The sequence below is a fragment of the Fusarium odoratissimum genome (genome assembly GCF_000260195.1).
Source record: "Fusarium odoratissimum NRRL 54006 unplaced genomic scaffold supercont1.12, whole genome shotgun sequence".
In the NCBI taxonomy this organism is placed as follows: Eukaryota; Fungi; Ascomycota; class Sordariomycetes; order Hypocreales; family Nectriaceae; genus Fusarium; species Fusarium odoratissimum.
In genome coordinates this window covers 1,081,027-1,098,761 of record NW_022158698.1, presented here as the reverse complement: position 1 = coordinate 1,098,761, position 17,735 = coordinate 1,081,027, and the positions used below count along the sequence as shown (strand labels likewise).

The 17,735-nt window shown below is 50.0% G+C and overlaps 7 protein-coding genes across 9 annotated transcripts; 3 read left to right on the top strand and 4 right to left on the bottom strand.

The window, feature by feature from the left end:
• Window positions 1-8: 8 nt before the first annotated feature.
• On the top strand, window positions 9-3,804 carry FOIG_08354 (uncharacterized protein). Its single transcript, XM_031208374.1, has 3 exons — window positions 9-514; window positions 639-1,793; window positions 1,851-3,804. Exons 1-3 carry the CDS (start codon window positions 368-370, stop codon window positions 1,971-1,973), a joined length of 1,425 nt encoding a protein of 474 aa, XP_031062508.1. The 5' UTR covers window positions 9-367; the 3' UTR covers window positions 1,974-3,804.
• FOIG_08353 (uncharacterized protein) lies at window positions 2,355-5,435 on the bottom strand. Of its 2 annotated transcripts, XM_031208373.1 has the most exons (3): window positions 4,215-5,435; window positions 3,782-3,943; window positions 2,359-3,724 (listed from the first exon to the last, which is right to left on the bottom strand). In XM_031208373.1, exons 2-3 carry the CDS (start codon window positions 3,907-3,909, stop codon window positions 3,190-3,192), a joined length of 663 nt encoding a protein of 220 aa, XP_031062507.1. In that variant the 5' UTR covers window positions 3,910-3,943; window positions 4,215-5,435; the 3' UTR covers window positions 2,359-3,189. The 2 variants fall into 2 exon arrangements, with proteins under 2 accessions (XP_031062506.1, XP_031062507.1); XM_031208372.1 differs by having other exon boundaries at window positions 2,355-3,724; window positions 3,782-5,435.
• A 312-nt stretch (window positions 5,436-5,747) lies between these two features.
• FOIG_08352 (GTP-binding protein) lies at window positions 5,748-7,783 on the top strand. Its single transcript, XM_031208371.1, has one exon. The coding sequence runs from the start codon at window positions 5,902-5,904 to the stop codon at window positions 7,627-7,629; it is 1,728 nt and encodes a 575-aa protein (XP_031062505.1). The 5' UTR covers window positions 5,748-5,901; the 3' UTR covers window positions 7,630-7,783.
• Window positions 5,812-10,470, bottom strand: FOIG_08351 (methyltransferase). The gene is made up of 3 exons (XM_031208370.1): window positions 10,403-10,470; window positions 10,135-10,346; window positions 5,812-10,070 (listed from the first exon to the last, which is right to left on the bottom strand). Exons 1-3 carry the CDS (start codon window positions 10,460-10,462, stop codon window positions 7,745-7,747), a joined length of 2,598 nt encoding a protein of 865 aa, XP_031062504.1. The 5' UTR covers window positions 10,463-10,470; the 3' UTR covers window positions 5,812-7,744.
• A 662-nt stretch (window positions 10,471-11,132) lies between these two features.
• On the top strand, window positions 11,133-14,593 carry FOIG_08350 (uncharacterized protein). 2 transcript variants are annotated; one of them, XM_031208369.1, is made up of 5 exons: window positions 11,133-12,227; window positions 12,272-12,454; window positions 12,515-12,704; window positions 12,753-13,044; window positions 13,094-14,593. In XM_031208369.1, the coding sequence occupies exons 1-5, from the start codon at window positions 11,318-11,320 to the stop codon at window positions 13,433-13,435; spliced, it is 1,917 nt and encodes a 638-aa protein (XP_031062503.1). In that variant the 5' UTR covers window positions 11,133-11,317; the 3' UTR covers window positions 13,436-14,593. The 2 variants fall into 2 exon arrangements, with proteins under 2 accessions (XP_031062503.1, XP_031062502.1); XM_031208368.1 differs by having other exon boundaries at window positions 12,272-12,704.
• Window positions 13,194-14,657, bottom strand: FOIG_08349 (uncharacterized protein). The gene is made up of 2 exons (XM_031208367.1): window positions 14,036-14,657; window positions 13,194-13,985 (listed from the first exon to the last, which is right to left on the bottom strand). Exons 1-2 carry the CDS (start codon window positions 14,392-14,394, stop codon window positions 13,700-13,702), a joined length of 645 nt encoding a protein of 214 aa, XP_031062501.1. The 5' UTR covers window positions 14,395-14,657; the 3' UTR covers window positions 13,194-13,699.
• A 2,117-nt stretch (window positions 14,658-16,774) lies between these two features.
• Window positions 16,775-17,621, bottom strand: FOIG_08348 (uncharacterized protein). The gene is made up of 2 exons (XM_031208366.1): window positions 17,499-17,621; window positions 16,775-17,378 (listed from the first exon to the last, which is right to left on the bottom strand). The coding sequence occupies exon 2, from the start codon at window positions 17,193-17,195 to the stop codon at window positions 16,905-16,907; it is 291 nt and encodes a 96-aa protein (XP_031062500.1). The 5' UTR covers window positions 17,196-17,378; window positions 17,499-17,621; the 3' UTR covers window positions 16,775-16,904.
• Between the last annotated feature and the right edge of the window lie 114 nt (window positions 17,622-17,735).

Here is a 17,735-nt window from a genome sequence, read left to right as displayed (position 1 = left end):
AGAGGAGAGTGAGCTGTAATACTGAGCGAGACAATGGCAAGAGAGACAGCTCAGGGGCGCACGGGCCTGCCCTGAGAATTCACAGCAAGAGACACGGGTCCAGAACTTTACCTCAGAAGCAGAAGGTGATAGAATTCCACTGGCCGAGACTGCATTTGCGCTGCACCGCACCAAACTACTCTACCTATACCTTACCTTAGCTTTATTCTGGGGTCGTCGTTTTTTCCCTCCTTTTCGACAACACGTGTCGAACTTTGCTCAATTTAAGCCTCGCACTTTCACTTCTCCTCGAGCAATCTCGCTCCTGGTTTCTTGTCTTCCACTTGATTCATCTTGGTTCTCGTCTTTGTATTCTCCTCTCATCGCAATGGCCGAAACCGCAACCTCTCCAGCCCCTGCGGCGGACAAGGCCGACAAGCAAGCTAATGTTCGACCTCCCAAGCCTGATGAGAATCTCTTCAAGCAGGAACTCGCAAAGGCTGAGAAGGAGCATAAGGCTTCAATGGACCGTCTGGTAAGATCTCGCTCAATCCCCCTCCTTTTGAAAATGTGGCTTGGATCGACCCAGATTCCACATCTGTGGCCTCATGAGCTGGAGCTATTAGAGTCAACATCAACTAACAATTATACTCTTCTAGGCCGCTGTTAAGGCTAAGATCGAGATTGCTATGCCCAACAAGAACAAGGACCAGCCCAACCCTACCCAAAAGCGACGACAAGAGCTCATTGCTCAGGCCAACGAGATTCGACAGAAGCAGGCTGGCGGAAAGAACGCCCGTTCTACTAAGCTCGACCAGATCAAGCGCCTCGATGAGCAAGTTCGAAGCCGAATCAATGAGCAAAAGGCTGCGAAGAGCAAGGTTCCCTTCAAGAGCCTCGAGGACCTCGACCGCCAGATTGCTAGTCTGGACAAGCAGGTCAACTCCGGCACCATGAAGCTGGTAGACGAAAAGAAGGCCTTGTCAGACATCTCCAGTCTCCGTAAGATGCGCAAGAACTTCGGACAGCTTGACGATGCCCAGAAGCAGATTGATGACCTCCGCGCCAAGATTAAGGAGATCAAGGATAGCATGGACGACCCTGAGCAAAAGGCTCTATCCGACCAGTATAACAAGATCCAGGCCGAGATCGATGCTATTAAGGCCGAGCAGGACGAAGCTTACAAGGGTCTTTCCAGTCTCCGTGATGAGCGCTCCAAGCTCCAGGCCGAACAGCAGGAAAAGTACACCGCTATCCGTAAGCTCAAGGATGACTATTACGGACAGAAGAAGGCATATCAGGCCTACGACCGTGAGGCTCGAGAGCGTTACCGCGAGAAGCAAAGGGCTGAGCAGGAGCGTTATCACCAAGAGCGAAAGAAGGCTGAGGCTGAGCGTCGTCTTGGCGATGCCAGCGACCCTGCCTACCTCGACGAGATCCGCCGCGCCAACAGCCTGCTCCAATTCCTCGATCCCAACCACAAGGTTGAGAAGGGTCCTCTGATGGCCGACACAGGTCTCGGTGCTCAGGCCCAACGAAGCGTTGACGAGTCTGGCCTCAAGGGCACCAAACTTCTTCGCAAGGAGGACCGTGATGAGGAGTACGCGCCTGCCGTGAAGAAGGGTAAGAAGGGCAAGAAGACTGCTCACGGCGGCTCATCGAACAAGTTCAACGTTCCCCCAGCTGTCGTCGAGGACTGTGCTGCCATGGGTATCGACCCTCCTATGAGTGCTGCCGATATCCCTGCTGTCGCTGAGAAGGTCCGTGCCAAGCTCGATTTCTGGAAGAACGACCAGGAGGCCCAGACACAGCGTGTAAGTCACCCATCTCATAAAGTGCTTACGAAGAGACGATGCTAATTACTATTCCAGAACATTGAGAAGGCTAAGAAGGAGATCGCTGAACTCGAGGCCGCTGAGGCTAATGGCGACAAGGTCGAGCAGACCACTGCTGACCTGAAGGAGACTTCTATTGCTGACAAGCAGGAGTCGTAAGCTTCCTTCTCATCGCAACATTGATTGCTCGTCGGTAATATCCCATATCGTCGATGCTCCCTGGGCTTACAACTTTCTCCTGCGCTCTCTCTCTCTACCTCGCCCCAATTGATATTATTGTCCTCGTCCTTTCCGAAATCTGTTGGAATTCCCCAGCGCCCACTCGGCATAAAAATCAAACGTTGAGCCTATATCAAACGTTATTCAAAGTTGTCTTGCCCACCAACTTCATTGTCTGAGTTACTTCCTGCTTCATACATCCCTTCTCCCCCTCTTTCAACGCCACATGCTCGAATCTAAAAAGCGCTTTTTTGTGCTGTTTTTGTAATTAGGCGCAGTTTCTTATTGAAGTCATGCGTAAGGAAAATGACAAAAAGTTGGTTCAATCTCGTGGTGCATTGCATCTATTATCATTTTAAGTTGTGTGACATGAGACTCGGTTATCGGGTTCCCTGTAGATCTTGACTCTAGGGTTGGCTCAATTGCTTATTGCCGCTCATGGACAGATTTGCTAAGACATGATGAGCTCATGCAAACCTGCATCAAAGTTTTAGTTGGGCTGAGCCTGGGGTCGGGCATACTGCTGTGCCTCTTTGGGTCTACACTTTTCTGCCTTCTTTTCTGCTTGTTTTGCCTGTTGTGTGCATACGTATATGCAGTTGACCAAGACATGGTCATGTAACTATGTATGCACTGTCGTCTTACCGCAGCAGATGATGTGTTGAAAACGCCGGCATGAGCTTGCATAACCTAGCTCACACCCTTCGACCTATCGCCATGACCTTGACTGCCTCGGATGCGTGCCCCTCTTTCGCATCATCTCCCACACGTCCAACCAAGACATGTCTTTGTTCGCCGTGATGCATGTCAAAAAGGCAAATGAAGTTGTGGTGTCGTTCATAATTTTGCCTTCAGTGGCGTGGTATTTGTAATTTCAGATACAGATAAAATCGCCAAACTTTGTTAACCCCAGTTACTCCAAAGAAAAAAATGCCAGGCGGGAAAGCTTCTACTCAAACACAAATGGCATCGTCAGCCCAAACTTCAAAAACCCCCCCAGTAATGGTGCCACCGTGGTCTGCTGTGCCGGTAATACTCCACGCCCTAGTTATGCAATGGTCGTGATGTTCGTAGAAATCGTAATATGGATTTTTGTAGCATACTCAGCACCTGGAGATAAGTGCTCACAATTAACGTATTGGCCATTTGTAGTCGCTTAGTATGGTGGAGGGAAATTATAGGCACCCGGCATTGGCGGCGGGATAGCCCCAAAGTTAGGCCGTCTCATTTGAGGGCCGGGAGTTCGGCGATCGGGTCGGGGCATGGGAGGCTCCTGTGGATGCATCTGGCCTGGATCACCACGATATCCTGGAGGTGCTACTACAGCAGAGGCACCGGGAGGGGCAGTACCGCTTCGACGATTCACTTTTCGCGAGCTTGATAACGAGCCCAATGGCGGATCCTTTACGGCCGGCTCATCCTCCGCCGGTAGTGTGAGTTCAACAAGTCCAAAGAAATATTCCAAAACTTCAGGATACCGTTGTACGCTCGCTTGCCAGTCTTCGTCAATTCCACGTTTGAGGGACGCTTGCGCTTCAGCAACTTGTGTCGGATGAGGCGGTGCGTGGTAGTAGTGATAGGCGTGGGCAGTAATTCGATCCATATGCGCAGCATGGGCAGTTTTTCGTTGATCAGTTAGGAGGCGGAAGTATTCAAGTATGTAGTCTTGTGCATGCCCTCGGACCCAAGAACTATGGATTGATAGTCAGAACTGCTTCGCAGCGTGATGGGAGGGCAAAATTATGTACCGTATTTCATTGTATATCGACCGCATCATGCGATCCTCGGCTTGTTTGACAGCAACGTCGAGGCCCTTAGCCTCACACTCGCATGCCATGTTGGCCGGAGCGTGGCATATCGCGCAATCAGGATCCATCCTGAAAATAGACTTGCCACTGTAGGGATAACTTCTGGGAAACATCTTAGCTGTGATATCAGGCGAATTGGTTTACACCGAATTAGAGCGGGTGAGCGTAGTGCAAGAGATGGCCAGAAAAACAATATTCATCTACGGTCAACTCATGACAACAACGTGAGATCCCCCTCCAACCCCGCAGACGTCTTTCATAGGGTTGTATGTGCGTAGGAGAGAAGACCAGCAACAGTGAGATTGAACAATGAGAATACAAGAAATGGGGGAGGAGGTAGGGATAAGGATGACAGAGAGAAGTTAAAACGGACCTAGCTAAAAGGCACGAGCCGTGTTAAAGTCGATTGACGGCGTGGCGGTAAGGAGATAACGACACTGGGTTGCAAAATGGTCTGGTTTGCCCGTCGAGAACCAGCTTGGGAAGGCGAGCAGCTGTTTCGCTGGAGCCGTATGAATGCTGCGCTGCAAGCACCAGCAGCTCTCGGGGCTCAAGCTGGAAATGGAGGGAGAAACTGAAGAGCGAGATGGAAGAAGTCGCGTGGGGAAGCGAAGGAAGCTATGTGGAGAGATCGAATGAGAGCAGGCCGACCACGTCTACAGTCGTGGCTCGAATGCGGGACCACGGATCGTATGCAGGCTGGCCCAATGGCTTCGAACTGGTACAAGGGAGGGGTCGATGGCGGCGAACTGTCGTTGGGTGATTGTGCGGCTCATGTGCTTTCTGCTAGGAAGGGTGGTGTTGACAAGCAGTAGGTAGTACACCAGATGGAGGGGTGAGTGGGACGTCAACGAAGAGTCAAGTCGAGAGTTGACCGAGAAAAATTATGCGAGGTTTGACGTGAGATATTGTACTGCAGAAGAGACTGGAGCTGGATCGACTGGCGAAGTTCAAAGAATGCAAGAGACAGCCAGGCGTGACAAATGGGGTCATCGGTTGGGTTGACGATGGTAAGCCAGTGAGCATCTATCAAGAGTCGACGAATGAAGGTAAAGCCAGTCGTTAAGAACCCTAGTAGTAAGGCAAAGAAGACGGCGAGGGAACACTGAAAGGCTGACCACAGACACACAAGAGGCTCTGCTGGCTTTATCCATTGCTGCAACACCGATTCACCGCATTTTGGCGTCAGCTGGCGTTTGTTGTTAAGCTCGGGAAGCTGGGGCTAGCCCAATGCTGGTCAAATAGCAATGGACGCCAGCAACGAGCCATTCTAGGTGAGCTGCAGGATCCCGTCGGGGCGAGGCGAGACGAACAGCCAGGGGAGCATCGTCGAAAGAGAGTCGAATAAAGTTCAAAACGTTCGCTTTGTTATCGGTAATCTTGAGCATAAATATCAGAAATTAAAGTAGTTTGTTGGAAATCGCATGCCCGCACTCGTACAGCGCGTGCGTGGGCGTTTCCTTCACAGAGCGCCGGAAGTGAGGTCCGTGAGTGTGATACGGAGATGGCCTAGTGGCAACTTGCTGCGACATGTCGGAGGGACGAGATGCTGACATGGCACGAGATTGAAGGTATCACGAAGTGAGTATTAGAGAGGAGAAATCAGATGAGGAGAGAAAGAGGCCTTGAAACTCTTAGCACTGCCTGCCTTCGTTAGTCCTAGCTGAGACCTGAGGCATGGATCCAAGCCGGTGGTTGCCTTGTAGGTTGGTGGTAGGTAGCTCTGCACTGAAGTCCTCTTTCCTTTTTAGGACTTACACGAAAACCACTTCATGACGAGATGCTGGCTGAGATCAAAGTACCTGAGAGAAATCGATGCCTGGAATCATACCTACATAATTGCACAGAAGCTATAGCCTTGTCTAATAAATTCAAGAAATTGTACTTGTATTATCTCATCTATCATCTGCTCTGTCATTTTTAAATCAAAAACTCACGCAGGGACCTTATCTAATCAGGAACCCCAAAATTTCGACCAAGCTCAAGGCAAGACATGATCAAAAGATATTCGACATAACAGCTTCAATTCTCCACCAGAATTGTCGCACAATTCTTTTATTATGGCTCCACGGTGCCCGGCTATGTCGTCGACACTCCTACCATTCCTATACCCTTCGATATTCCTGTCAAGACACACTCTCGCCAGCACAGCAGCTCTCCGACGTCGCTTCAACTCCACCATAAACGACCTTCCAGAGTCACGACTAAACCCTGCTCCGGACGACTATGCGTCTCCCAGTTTCTCAGACAAAGCTTTTTTGACTCTTTATGCTGGTAGAGGTGGAAACGGCTGTATTTCTTTTTTGCGAGAAGCATACCTTGCTGAGGGCCCTCCCAATGGCGGCGATGGTGGTCACGGCGGCAATGTCTACATTCAGGCGGCGCATGGCGAAACCTCGTTGCACAAGTTGGCGCGCAAGCGATTTGTTCGAGCCGGCCGAGGCAAGCATGGACAGGGAAGCGCAAAGAGTGGAACACGAGGAGAGGATATCATCATAACTGTGCCTGTGGGAACAGTAGTCCGTGAAATAGAGCGTGAGGATCCGGTGCTAGACGAAGAGATGGATATGCGCTTGTGGCGCGCTCAGCAGAAACAAAAGAGGAAGGAGGAACGTATGGCTGCTCTGGAGCGAAAGCAGAGGCAAGAAGAGAACGAAGAGGGTTACGAAGAAGAGGAGGAGGAGGAACAAGTCGAAGAGGAGGAGGAGGGCGATCAGGATCCTGAGCGTCGCAAGTGGCTTTTATATCCCGGACTGTCCAAGACTGACATCAAACAAACCGTCTTTCCTCGATTGCCTAAACGAACTCGACTTCTTAAACAACCGCCTCCCACCATCCATCTCGACTTGTCTCGCCCTACCCCAAAGCCAATCCTTCTTGCAACTGGAGGTATTGGTGGTTTGGGCAACCCCCACTTCACATCTAGGGCGCATCCTCGGCCCATGTTTGCTACCAAAGGTGAAGAGGCTGTTACCATGAAGATTGAGCTTGAGCTCAAGCTCCTTGCTGACGTTGGCCTCGTCGGCCTTCCTAATGCTGGAAAAAGTACCCTCCTTCGTGCCATCACAAACAGCCGTACTAGAGTGGGCAATTGGGCCTTTACAACGCTGCAGCCCAATATCGGCACGGTTGTTCTTGATAAGTATTCTGGTCGGCCAGTAATCAAGAGTTACCGCCGCTATCCTGCTCAACTGGGTCTGCCCGAAGCAGTCGACACTGAACCACGCACTCGATTCACGATTGCTGACATTCCTGGTTTGATTGAAGGTGCACATCTTGACCGTGGCCTAGGCATTGCTTTCCTACGCCATGTCGAACGCGCTGGTGTGCTCGCTTTCGTCATTGATCTGTCTGCTGGTAATGCAGTCAAGGCTTTGGAGTCACTATGGCGCGAGGTTGGATTATACGCACAAATGCGAGATGAAGAAGAGGCTGATCGCGCAATCGAGTCACGCATTGACTGGGATGTCACGTCGGATATGGACGGTCCTATGAATCTGCCCCCAGGTATCGCAAACGATGAAGAAGATTTCAGTTCAAAGCCAGGACTACAGATTGCTGGAAAGCCATGGTTTGTCGTTGCAACCAAGGCTGACTTGCCAGAGACACAAGAAAACTTCAAGGAATTAAAACAATACCTTGATAGTGTCACAAAAGGCGAAAAGCCGCATCCAAGCGGAGTAGCGGATGCTTGGACAAAAGACTGTGCTGTTATCCCAGTGAGCGCAATCAATGGCCAGGGCGTAGATAGAATTGTACACTGGACTGTGGGATTACTAGACGAGTAGACGAAATTTGGAGACACCTTGTATTATACCATTTGTATCAACATTTCATCCCTGATCATGATTCAAACTGTAACAACACCAAAATAACATAAAGCAATTGTGCATTGACCCATTTTTAAGCCGTTTCCATCTTCTCCTCCTCAGCCTCTACTGGCTCCGTTGCTGGCTCCTCAGGCGAGGGAAGATCCGCAACATCCACTTCCTCCTTGGTATCATCACCAGCCTCGGCCTCCTTGGCGTCTTGAACGGCCTTCTGGTTCTTCTGCGCAGCAATGTTGATGAGAGGAGATGTGTCGTTAAAGATGCGTAGTAGCATAGCAGATCGATCCTCCTTGGGAAGCATAAGGTTAAGGGAGTGGATGCTCTTCCAGAGGGGGAGAGCCATGCGCTCTCTAAAGTCGGGGTCTGTGCCGTCAGGCTCAACGCGGAGAACAGCGCAACCCATGCCGATATCTCGGACACGCTCGCCGATCTCGTCGAAGCGCTCGTACTTGCCATCGTTGATGCGAGGAAACATCTCGATGAGAAGCTTGCGGAAGGTCTCCTTGTTGTGGAGGTGCACAACACGAGGCTCACCGACGTAACCCTGGAGGATGGGCATACCCTCAGCCTGGATACGCCATCTGCAGACATCAGCTGAGGGAGCGTCCTGCTTCATGTACATGCGGACACCACCATGAATGAACTTGATGCCACGGCCCTCGTTCTCGATAAGGATATCGCGGAGGAGTGCGCTGGTGTAATAGATAGCCTTAGCAGGCTCACCCATCTCGTTTCGGACCATGTACCGATCGTCGGGGAAGCGCTTGGAGATATGATAGAACTCCTTAATGTTCTGGACGGTGGGGTGTGAAACGTCCAGGTACTTGAAGGCCTCCTCGACAGGGCCGTTTCGGCGAGGCTTGCTGCCCTCCTGGGCCACTTGGGCAACAGGAGTAGCGGCAGCTGAGGGCTCAGTAGACTCAGTCTTGACCTTTTTAGCGGGCTGATCTTGAGCATCCTCGGTCTCGAGAGGTCGCTTGCTACCGTTAGTAGACGCATCAGCCATAGCAACATCCTCCTGCTTGTCTTCAGCCTTGGCAGGTGTAGCTTCAGCTTCAGCAGGAGCTATCTCAGATTCAGTCTTCGCCTCGGTCTCCTCCTTGGCAGGTGCCTCTTCAGCAACCTTCTCAGCAGGAGTGGCCGCAGCGGATTCTTCGGTCTTGGCGGGCTGCTTGGTCTCCTTCGACTCGTTCTCGTTCTTAGCCTTGAACTCGGACTTCTTCTCCAAGACAGTGATGAAGAAACCACCAGTGTCTTGCATGTGAGGATAAACTCTCATGCAGCGCTCAAGAGGCAGGTCAGCGCACTCAGCACCCTCAAGTCTGGGGAACATGGTCTCAACGACTCGTCCAGGGATAACACCATCGGCGCTCTCCTTGGCAAAGTCCTCGACCTCCTTCCAGGAGCTCCAGATACGGGCACTCTTATCCATGATCTTCCAATCCTTCATTCCGGGGTATCGCTTCAGGTTGGGCAGCTCATTGCTGCAGTCGACAATCTCAACATTCGCGGGTCCGCCACATCGCTCAATGGCCGAGACGACCACAGACTCGTTCTCAACAGGGTTCATACTGCAGGTAGAGAACACGACACGGCCACCAACCTTGAGAAGCTGGAGAGCGCGGACCAGAATTCGAATCTGAGTGAGGTGCAGGCCAAGAGCGCTTCCGGGTTGCCAATCCTTCCAGATGTTGGCATTCTTTCGCAGAGTCCCGTCACCGGAGCAGGGAACATCAGCCAGAATGCGATCGAACTTGAGGTAGGTTGGCTTCTTGCCATCCTTAGCAGGGAGCCTGATCGAAGGGAATTGGGTAGCATCGTGATTCGTAACGAGAAGGTTAGGGGAAGAAAGTCGCTTGAGCTGATGGACAAGCATGTGTCCGCGCTTGTAATCGGAGTCGTTGGCGACAAGCATTCCAGTAGCCCGTCCAGCGTCGCTGGGGTCGGCTTCGAGGTCGGCCTCAATCTCGTCTGTAGTCTCGGCACCAAGATCCAGGCCATCTTCCTGAGCATAAGATCGGAGAACCTTGCGCACACGAGCCTCCTCGCCCTGGTGAATCATCTCGAGCAGTTGCGCCGCCTTGCTTCCAGGAGCAGCACACATGTCAAGGACGGTCATGCCAGGGCGGAGATCCATCAGCATAGGGGGGATCATGCTGACGACTTCCTGTCGGCTGATGTTTCCAACGCTCGTCTCGGAGACCAGGAATTTCTGGAATGCGGCGAAGGGAGGGAACTTGCGAACGACGTTCTTGGGGGTAGTCATCCACCAAGCAAGCTCGTCGGGGTACCAGGGCACAGGCTGGGGAGGTTCAACAGGTCGGCCATCTTGATGCTCGATCTTGACGATCTCGGGGATATATCTGGTCTGGAGAAGGCTCTTGACAAGAAGGGCGTGACTGAAAGCGCATTGGGGTTAGCAGACAGATTTCGCGTTACGCGAGCGATTGCGATAGAACATACCCTTTAGAGCCGCAGAACCTGAAGCTGTTAGGAAGCTCACGTCTGAGAGCCTCCCAGTAGGCATTCTTCTCCTCTTCAGGCAGCTGAAGGAGGGTATCATAGAAGCGCTGGAGCTTCTCGTTCTCCTTGGGAATGGCAGGATAATCTCTCCAGCCACCTCTATCCTGGTTACCACCACCTCGGCCGCCACCGCCTCCTCTTCTGTTCTTTCCCTATGGTAATGTCAGTATAGGTCGCAATTGGGATGTTGCGTCAAGTGTATGCGCACCCTGAAGCTCTTTTTGCCCATTGTCGCAAATGTCTTGAAGTGGTTGAATCGAGAAAACATTCAATGCGACAAAAAATTTGGACTAAAAAAAGGCCCCGCCACTTTTTAGCATGTGCGACGCTAAAAGCATGCAAGGTTTATAGTGGGTTTATGATAGCTTCACTAGGAAAAGTGAGAACAATAGAAATGTTAACTTCATATTTTGGACGGGAAAGTATTATATGAATTTAGGAAACGCTTGACCGTACGAGTAATGACATTTCTGTAGTGTCTGGTGTTGTCCGCTCAGTTCCAATTAAATGCATATTTGCAAGCGATCTGGTCATGATAACCATTATGGAACGAAGGGGTAGAGATTATGAAACAACATCTTTTTCTAGACAAAGTTTTTGCATATTTGTTCGGTCACTCTCTGACAATTTCATAAGATCCTGTGGTAATAGCCCCAGAAAGCTGCTTCAGACTATCAGCACCGTGACTGAAGACCATGATGACAGAGTCTCAATGACTGTTTTGAAATTTGTCGGTCTATCCACATTCACTTAACCAAACGCAGTTAAATACGAGGAATAGGTGCTATAATGGATCCAGCGGAGATGTAGTGAGTAAAGTATTTGATATGAATGTTTATTAAACCCAGCTCGATGGTTAGTTACAAGCCGAAATCGGCACTCATGCTGACCCGACCTTGTCGTTCTAGGGGATTCATAGTGATATTTGGTTAGAGCTTGACAATAATTGTCAACTATGACTCCGACAACCGCTTAGAGCCTCATCATTTTTTTAGACCTACGTCTTGGCTGAAGAGGTATCTTCGGGTCGCATTTCAAAGGTATTAAATGGCTTCGGCCTCTTCATTTCACCCTTTATTCCAATCTGCCACCGCTGTATGCAGAACTAAATGCCGTCACCATTATGAGCGATGCATACCAATGGTCCCGGCGACCAAATGGACGACCAGAAGCTTGCGATCCATGTCGTGCACGCAAAGTCGCGTGTGATCACAGACGACCCATTTGTATGCGATGCCAGAGAAGAGGAGATAATTGTGGCTACACAGCATCATCACCAGCATCACGAGTCAAAGCTTCGATTCAGTCTAGTCCAGGTCTCTCACCACAACCTGCCAAGCCGATGGCACGAGACTACGCATTCAGTCCAGGCTACCTTGGTTTTACAAGCTACAACTCGGTCTTCCAAGGAGCTCGAGAGAGTCTATCTGTTTCTGAAACAGGCTCTGAATTTCCCAGCCCAGAGGTATCAAGTCCTGGAAGCGATGATGTTTGTTTACGCAGCTTGCCTCTGCCAACACAGCAAATGTGCCTTGTTGTATTACAGTATCTTCCGGGACGACCAGAAGCACATATGATATTCCACGACGAACCTGGTCCTGAAAACACCACGAGTTGGTCTCATACGGCTGTATCAAGAATCATTAAATCTCTGCGGCAACTTTTTCAAAGCTTTGAGGGCAGTGAATGCTTCGATGAGCAGGTTGCTGATGTGCTGTGCCGCAACACTTCAAAGCCTGTTAACGATACCTTCGATAGGTTTGATGACTGGGTAGACCAGTTCTGTGGGCCAAACATCCGATGGGAATCGATAGGGCTTCTGTGGGCTCATCTTGAAGGTCTTTCCGATGCAATATCAACCCTGAAACATCGTCAGCTTCAATGGGTTCAAGGCAAGCGATCATCTGTTCTCTCGCACGATCACATACACTATTGCATTGAGATCGCGCGCCATTTCACAGCTGGCAACGATATGCTCCTTGATCTCTGTCGACGGCATGCAGCTCTTGGAACTCTGGTTTATGGCGATGCTAGTAAGTTCCCTATCAAGTCTAGTATCATTATACTAACTCTTTAGGCCCTGTATACTGGAACTCACACAGTCTGTGTGTCTCCATGCTTCTATTCATGGGCCTTCATGCTTCGGGAGAGGCATCGAGGCCACAAATACAGCCCCAGAAGCCTTCGTTTTGTGTCGAGCATAAGCGTCTACTGTATAGCTACATCTTTGCAAATGACAAATCCGAGGTCTCCTTTACTGGTAGGCCACCACTTCTAAGTCGTCGCTATTGCTCATCAGTGCCGCCCTTGGACTTGCCAGATAGCTGTATGGTATCTGAGGACACGCTGGTAGAAGAGTTCAACGCTCTGGATGACAGGGGCTGGAACACAAATGGTGAGATCTCCAGCAACAGTTACATACGGGCTCGCTACTTGATGTCGTATGTCTTTGACGAGGTGATAGAGGTGGCACTTGGCAACGATGCCCATGTCACGCTTGGATATCTTCAGTAAGTTATCCGGTGTGTTAATATTTGACATATACTAATACCATGAAGAAATGTCAAAGTCCGAGTGACACAAACGTTTCTCGACATGCCTTCGCATTTGATTTTCAAGTTCGAAGATCTAGATGATCCACATCTTGACATAAATATTCTTTATCTGAGAATATTGCTTCATCTCGCTCATCGAAAAGATGTCTTTGTGGTCGAGAGATTACTTCTTACTCATGGGGCCATTGATGATGGCTCTTTACTTGCAACTAGTTTTGATTTAGTCAAAGTAACGGTCATGCTCTGGATACATAAGAATCGATTTGCGCCTATGCGGCGGAACTTTGAATGGCTTGTAAGTATCGTCATCCCCCAATAGATATCCATTCTGATTTTATGAATAGCTGGTAGCGTACGGAGCACTAGGAGGAGGCATTCTCTGTCAAGAGCTACTTCGACCAACCTTCTTCGGAGTTCATCCCTTGAATCCTACTCTTTCACGGTCGAACATCGTTCAACAACTGAGCTTGCTCGTTGCTTTCTTGAACTGGGTCGGTCCCAGCTCGCCAAACAGAGTTGTTTGTGGAGACTGCGAAGCAATCATTCAGCGTGTGCTTGATGAGCATTTGAACTCGGAACCGACTGGCAATACAAACCTGGTACCGTTAGGTATAGGGGTTCCTCAGTCTTTAACATTCGGGTTTGAGTTGCTGAATACATTTGAGTGGCTCCAGAATCGTACGTAAAGCGGCACATCTTGACGTGTTGGAACAATCATGAGATAGAGTCTTGGTTCAACGAGCCTCTGGCAGTTCAGATACATTGATGGGTTGTGTTCCGTCTGTGCTCATTATGGGTAGAAGTTTGGGTATATTCATATTACTCCTTGCAGGAGACGGTCTATCTGCGTTTATACATAATGTTTCATGACTAGTAACTCGCTAGCTGAAACAAATACAATGCCTCTAGGGCTGGAATCATAACACAACGTTGACTGGCAGGAGATTCTCCTACATCATCAAACCGCCAAAGAGGGCAGCAATAGCACCGCTCATAAGACCCCATTGGATCTGTCCTCGAGCCTCGATACCAGCGTTACCGCTTTCTGTTGCTGAAGCGCTGGCAGCAGTTCCGCTCTCTGTAGCAGTGGCGGTAGCGGTACCTGAGGCAGAGCCTGAGGCGCTTCCTGTCTCAGCGGCGCCAAGCTTGCCGCCACCGGTAGACTTGGGAGCAGAGCTATCTTCAGAGTCGGCGGCAGCCTTGGCGTAGTTGTCAAAGCTCTTAGCACCACTGGTACTATTATTTGTTAGCATATGTAATGTTGATTACAAGATAGTGCAACTTACGGAGCATTAATCGCGCCAACCATGCCTCCTTGACAATGTCCCTGGACAGCGCAGTAGTACCAGATGGGATCCTCGGACTTCACCTCGATGGTGAAGACCTTATCGCTGACCTTGGTCTTGACATTCTGGTCGCCGCTGAAGAAGGCAGTGCTGTTGATGGGCTCACAGGGCTTGGCGAAGCTGCTCTGGGCGACGGAGTGGAAGCCTTCATAGAAGTGGAACTCGACAGTATCGCCAACCTTGGCTGAGGTCTGAGCAGGAGTGAAGTTGAGACCGTTCTCTCCGACCTTGACGACGTGGACGGCAGCAGAGACGGTGCTGGCGGAAAGGGCCAAAAGCTTGATGGGAGAGGCGTGCATTTTGGTGGTGGTGGTGGTGGTGGTGGTGGTGGTGATATGTGGATGGGTGTAGTGGAAGTGTTTTGTTTGTATGGATTGGATGTTTGTTGTGTTTACAAGTGTGAGTGTGCAAGTGTTTGTTGATGAGACAATCTCATCTTTGGTAGTTCATCCCTCCTCTTTATAGTCATCCCAATTGATGCCAATTAGATGAAGTCGAGTTAAACTTCGTCCCCTGTCGGCCTCGCTGTAGGGTCCTCTAGGGTCATCTAGGGTCGTCTGCTAACCTCAAACCAGGATGAAGCAAAGGGGCGGCCGCCCTACCCCAAACATTTATTTAGCAGGACAACAAACAGTGAGACTGAGACACAGCCACTCGGCATATGCATAGCAGATCCAGGTGCTGTGCTAGGTTTCCAGCGACTCCGTACCGTCGCGGACAGTTTGATACCCCCGAACCAGACCTGAAATGAATTGGTTTCGTTTAGTGTTTTCTGTTTGACCTTTCTCCTCGAAACTCTCTGAGCGCTAGATCAAACCGGGTCCCAGACCGAGCCGAGACTCCCTGTGTAGCAAGCCATGTTGAAGCGTCTCGATAATTGACTTTGCACCGGCAATTTGGTGCCGTACTGAGCGCGCACTCTGAAGCGCCTTGGCTCACACGTTTCACTTGTGCGCCAATGGAGGTAAGCCACTGCCGTGATATCCAGCATTGTATTGGGCATTGAATGAGGCTACAAGTATGCTGACGTTGAAATGTATTCATAGATCACTGTAAGCTTTGAGGTACGGAATATTTGGCCCGAATCGTTAATTGTGTATAACGTTAAGCGCTGGCCATTTTGGTTCATTGAGTTGAATACGAATCCCACATTCTCACCGATTTTAAGACAAGCATATTCGCAATTCAGATCTGAACGGTCGAACTACCGAAGCTAGCACCCCAGGCATCCCTAGCCCTCGGTTCGCCTGATATAATACGGTTAATGCTATTGATGTTGTCGAAGGGCGAGGCCTCCGAGAAGGTATGCATTCTCTCGTGTCAGACTCAGGATATGTCACCGTAGTTTGGCGACATTGTAAGTTTGTGACTGTGGTGATGCGGATGCGAGTCTTGTTTGGCCCCTTGGCTCGAAACGGCTGGCAACATCTCGACTAGTACAAACACAAAGGAAGGACTCGAAACATCGAATGGTGTAGGGGAGATGATTCTCAAACTCCAGTAGCATGTCACTGCAGCTTCTCCGATAGCATGTTGCCTTAACACAATATTGCTCTGGCATGTTGCATATCTGTGCGGCACAACAATGCCATGCCAATTTACATAATGGACGCCGAGATCTGCGAAAATACTACTACAGCTTTCTTGGGTGCGACTGCAGGTTTCGGTGAGGGCTGTCCGAAGCGTCAGGTAGTACTGTCGTCGGATACCTCGCGTTCTATGATGTTGACCAAGGTCTTACCCTAAAGACATCATTATCAATCACTACGCGGTTGGCATATTTAGGTCCACTGCGATCCTCGGGCATGAGCACTCGATGTGGAAGCTATAGGAATTATACTTCACGCTTGCCATCGCTTGTCATCGTAGAACACGTGGTGAGCATCGCGAGTCTTTAGGGAAATACTTGATCTTACGGGCCTGCGCCACGATCGACACGTAGGTCTTGAGGTTTGTAATGTGTTAGTAAATCCTAGCTAAGTTGTTACCACTGGCGCGGTTCAAGTTTCTCGAACAATCATGGTCGGCGGATACTTTATTCAACGAAATCGTAGGCTTAAATGCCCAATTGAGGTAATCGCCAAGGTCAACTTGAACTCAAAGGAGATGAAGCTCTCCACATGCAGCCGAGTTGTCACTGCTCTGCACCTTCCGAAATGTTAGCCGCACAGAGCAGCTACCTAGGCAGCAGTCACGTGCAGCTACCCATAGCTCCTGTTGGCCTAGCAACTGAGGCAGTCAACAGCGCACGGGCCATCCCAAAAACTCCTCTATATTAATCTCGCGCTGCCTCTCTTCTTCTGCTTTTCTTTTCCTTTCTTCTTCATACTTACCTTGCTTGGAGTTTCCTCGCTCAAGAATGAGGAACCTCAGTGTGTGACGGCCTGCATTGCACATCGCGGAGTCGTCCGCACTTCATTGTCCTTCGGGGCCATGAGAGGCGTAATTTTTGATTTATAACCCATCTTTCATTGTGTGCTCGGCTTGATGCTGGGTCATGAGGAAGGAATTGCGTAGTTAGGGACGTTGGCTGTTCCTCGGTGCTGCGAGAGTTATGTACTTGTTAGTGATGGCAGGAAAACAGGCTGTTGGCAAATTTCGAAGACACGCTTTTGCGCGCGGAACGTATATCATCGAGTCAAGCATGCAAATACCGTTACTGATGTCACGAATCGATGATGGATGTTAAGCTCAATGGAAGTTTGTGTTCATATTAACTAAAATCGTAATCCTACATTCCGTCGTGATAGTCCCAAATAATTACATTCCTCCTCAACTCCCAAAGTTATCGTGATATCATTGTGATTGTTTACTGTTTCTTCCACTGTCCAGCGTTCTCGACACCCTTGGAGATGCTGTCGAGCCCGCCCTGGACTCCAGTGCCAAGGTTGCCGATTCCATCGCCGAGAGGGCGGCCAGCGTCGCCAGTCGCGGCGGTGACAGTGTCGCCTAGACCACGAGTTGCGGCTCCAGTAACGTTGCCGACTGTGCGGCCGAGACCACCGACGGTGTTGCCAACGGTGCTAGTGAGGAAGTTGAGACCTCCTCCAACGGTCTCGCCAACGTTGCCGGCGGGGTTGTTGTTCTTGTTGTTGTTCATGATGATGGTCGGTGGGTGGTGGTGTTGGATATAGTTTTGGTAGTGTGGTGCTTGTGTCTTAAGATTTGTTTTGAGGCGCGTTGAGATCTTGTAGATTGCAGATGAACAACTCTAGAATTAGTGGAAAGAAGCCTCTCTTAAATATATCTCCTCTTCTCATCGGAATCTCAACAATGTCTTGTCCTGTAAATCATAAGCCAGGTTACATCACCAAATGACGTCAAACACAGGGTATCCTTCAAAGTCGGCCGGGTTCATTGGATCAACATCTAACCACCAGCCACACAACCATCCCTCCCGTACCTCTAAAATGACGTCCCTCGACACATAATTACGCATTCCGGTGTTTGAGACGCATGCAGAGGTGTCCCTCATCAGTGATGTTATAGGGCAGAAGAGCATTACTAGCAGGCATGTCCCGACAATTGCCATGGTGAGTTTATGTCATGTTCTGGGCCTTTGGACCCTTGAATGGCCGGAGAGATGCCCTTTGTGGCGCATTTGTCCGTTAGCTGTCAGACTGTGAGGCTGTGATTGGTC